At 38.4% G+C, this 2487-nt stretch overlaps 1 protein-coding gene across 1 annotated transcript; it reads left to right on the top strand.

Moving 5' to 3' along the window:
- Window positions 1-93: 93 nt before the first annotated feature.
- Window positions 94-1416, top strand: LOC129572116 (uncharacterized). The gene has a single exon (XM_055452034.1). The coding sequence runs from the start codon at window positions 94-96 to the stop codon at window positions 1414-1416; it is 1323 nt and encodes a 440-aa protein (XP_055308009.1).
- The last annotated feature ends 1071 nt before the right edge of the window (window positions 1417-2487 follow it).

Raw genomic sequence — 2487 nt, 5'->3', positions numbered from 1 at the left:
CGATATGTACACTTTGATGTCGACAAGCGATTTTTTCAAATCAAAGAGAGTTTTATCGAGTATGTTGATGTCAGCGAAACGACTGGAAAGGCGATGGCCGATATCGCTGTTAACAATCTAAATAAACACAAAATCGAAATCAAAAATATGCGAGGTCAGGGATACGACAACGGATCGAATATGAAAGGCAAGCACATCGGTGTACAAGCGCAAATTCAAAGTATAAATCCGTTGGCTGTATTTATCCCATGCTCAAATCATACATTGAACTTGTCATTGAATGACGCTGCATCAGCCTCTATTGAAGTTTGTGCTTTCTTTGCTACGGTACAGAAGATTTACACTTTTCTTTCAGCATCAACTACTCGTTGGGATATTTTGAAGAAGCATTGCACATCTATTCATGATTTGGTGCCAAAAGCATTAAGTACAACACGTTGGTCGGCGCGATTAAATGCAATTAAGCCGCTTCGTAGAAATCTCAATAAAATCCTTGCAACACTCGATGAAATCAGCAATTCTGAGTCATTTGAACCATCTGTACGGTACGAGGCGGAATGCATAATAAACCTCATTGATTTTAAATTCATTTGTTCGGTCTGTATATGGCACGCAATATTGGAAAATTTTGACCGCGTATCAAAACTGATGCAACGTATTGTAATGAATTTAAGCGGCGTTGAAACTCTCTTATCTGATATTAGTCAGTTTTTAGCTGAATACAAAGAAAACGGATATGAACGTGCTATTACAGAAGCCACCGAAATTGCCGATGAATTGGAAATTCCGGCGAATTTCGAACAAACCCGAAGAGGAAGACCTCGCCGAAACGAGACAGATCCGGAAAAATTGTTCAAAGAAAACTTTTTTGATTTTGTTGTCGACGTTGCATCCGAATCGATTGAGGATCGATTCAAAGTGATTAATTCACACAGCAAATTGTACGCGTTTCTTTATGAGTATAAGGAGTTCAACGCACTCTATTCAAGTGGCGAATTGATTACGCATTGCAAACTTTTGAAAGAAACTCTGACTCACAACAACGAATCCGATATCGATGCCGAGGAATTATGTAACGAACTGCGCATAGTTGGCAAAATAATGGAAAGCCACCAAATTGAACATACCATCGACATTTTGAATGAAATCGCAAAAAAGAGATTAGAAAACTCACTACCAAATGCGGTCATTGCCTACAAGATCCTCCTGACGCTTCCTGTAAGCGTTGCAACAGGAGAACGCACCTTTTCGAAATTGAAGTTGACCAAAACGTACTTACGAAGCACAATGCTGCAGGAACGACTCAGCAATTTAGCGATAATTTCTATTGAACAAGATGTAGCAAAAACATTGAATTACGATCAAATTATTGATGAATTTGCCCACCTCAAAGCTAGAAAATGCAATTTCGATTAAGAATTTGATTTAGTTTGACATTAAAACTGCGTAGACAGTAAGAAGGTTTAATAAATTATTCAGTTTTCACGCTGCTAAGCTAAACACACCGTATTTCATTTCACTCTTCCTTTCAGATCTTGTTTCTTTTCGACCAACATTTGCTTGTTCTTTGTAATGTATGTAAACAAGGAATATAGAATTTTCTGTTAAAATTCAAAAGGCGCGTAAAAAATTTTGCACACGGGCGCGAGCGCACCAAAAAAAGCCACTGCTTGGCCGGCCTTTGAAAATTCAAAAAATGGCCTTCCTTCCAATGGCTACTGTTCCTAACCCTGTCAACCGATTTCAGACTTTTAGGTATCGTTGGAAAGGTCTCAAGGCCAGCTATAAAATCGGGGTAGGTGACTTTTCTCCCCCGATTTTGTCCGTCCGTCCGTCCGTCCGTCCAAATCAAACGGACATTTTGCAAACGGACAAACGGACGGACGGACCAAACTCAATCCTAAACGGACGGACAAACGGACGGACGGACCAAACTCAATTTTAAACGGACATGTCACCATAACAAACGGACGGACGGACGGACAAAATTTGTTCTTCAAATTTTTCTTCAGCTATCATAACTTCCAACCGACTTGGCCGATTGCGTTCATATTTGGCCAGATGTTGTAAGTCTATGATCCCTCGGACCTGATAAATTTTTGACCGAATCGGACCAATCTGGATTTTTGAAACAATTTTGGAATAATGTTCTTTGGGCCTAATATTGAAATTTTAAATATATTGTTCAATTTGAATTTCGTAAATTATCATTTCGAAATTCGAACCCATTTTCGAGAATTCATAGTTCGATCTAGAATTCATTTTCGGGAAAGTACAGATAAATCCCGTGTATCATCCTCCACTTGTATTGTTTTTACATTGAAGGGCGTTGCACGCAACTTAACATTCATAATACAAAGTTAATACGTGTGGAGACACCTTAAGAAAAATGACACAGATCTAGTGCTACGGTTAATCTTTACTTTTGTTTTTGATATTTGAAATTATTTCCAAAAATTCAATTTTTTGACTTGGAACTCCATTTCG

Source organism: Sitodiplosis mosellana, unplaced genomic scaffold, assembly GCF_009176505.1.
Source record: "Sitodiplosis mosellana isolate CC-2019 unplaced genomic scaffold, AAFC_SMos_1.0 Smas_scaffold_4194, whole genome shotgun sequence".
NCBI lineage: Eukaryota > Metazoa > Arthropoda > Insecta > Diptera > Cecidomyiidae > Sitodiplosis > Sitodiplosis mosellana.
This window is presented reverse-complemented; position numbering and strand designations above follow the sequence as displayed.

Bases quoted from the DNA above. Each gene is read 5' to 3' on its own strand.
- LOC129572116 (XM_055452034.1), top strand. From the start codon at position 94: ATGGCCGATATCGCTGTTAACAATCTAAATAAACACAAAATCGAAATC.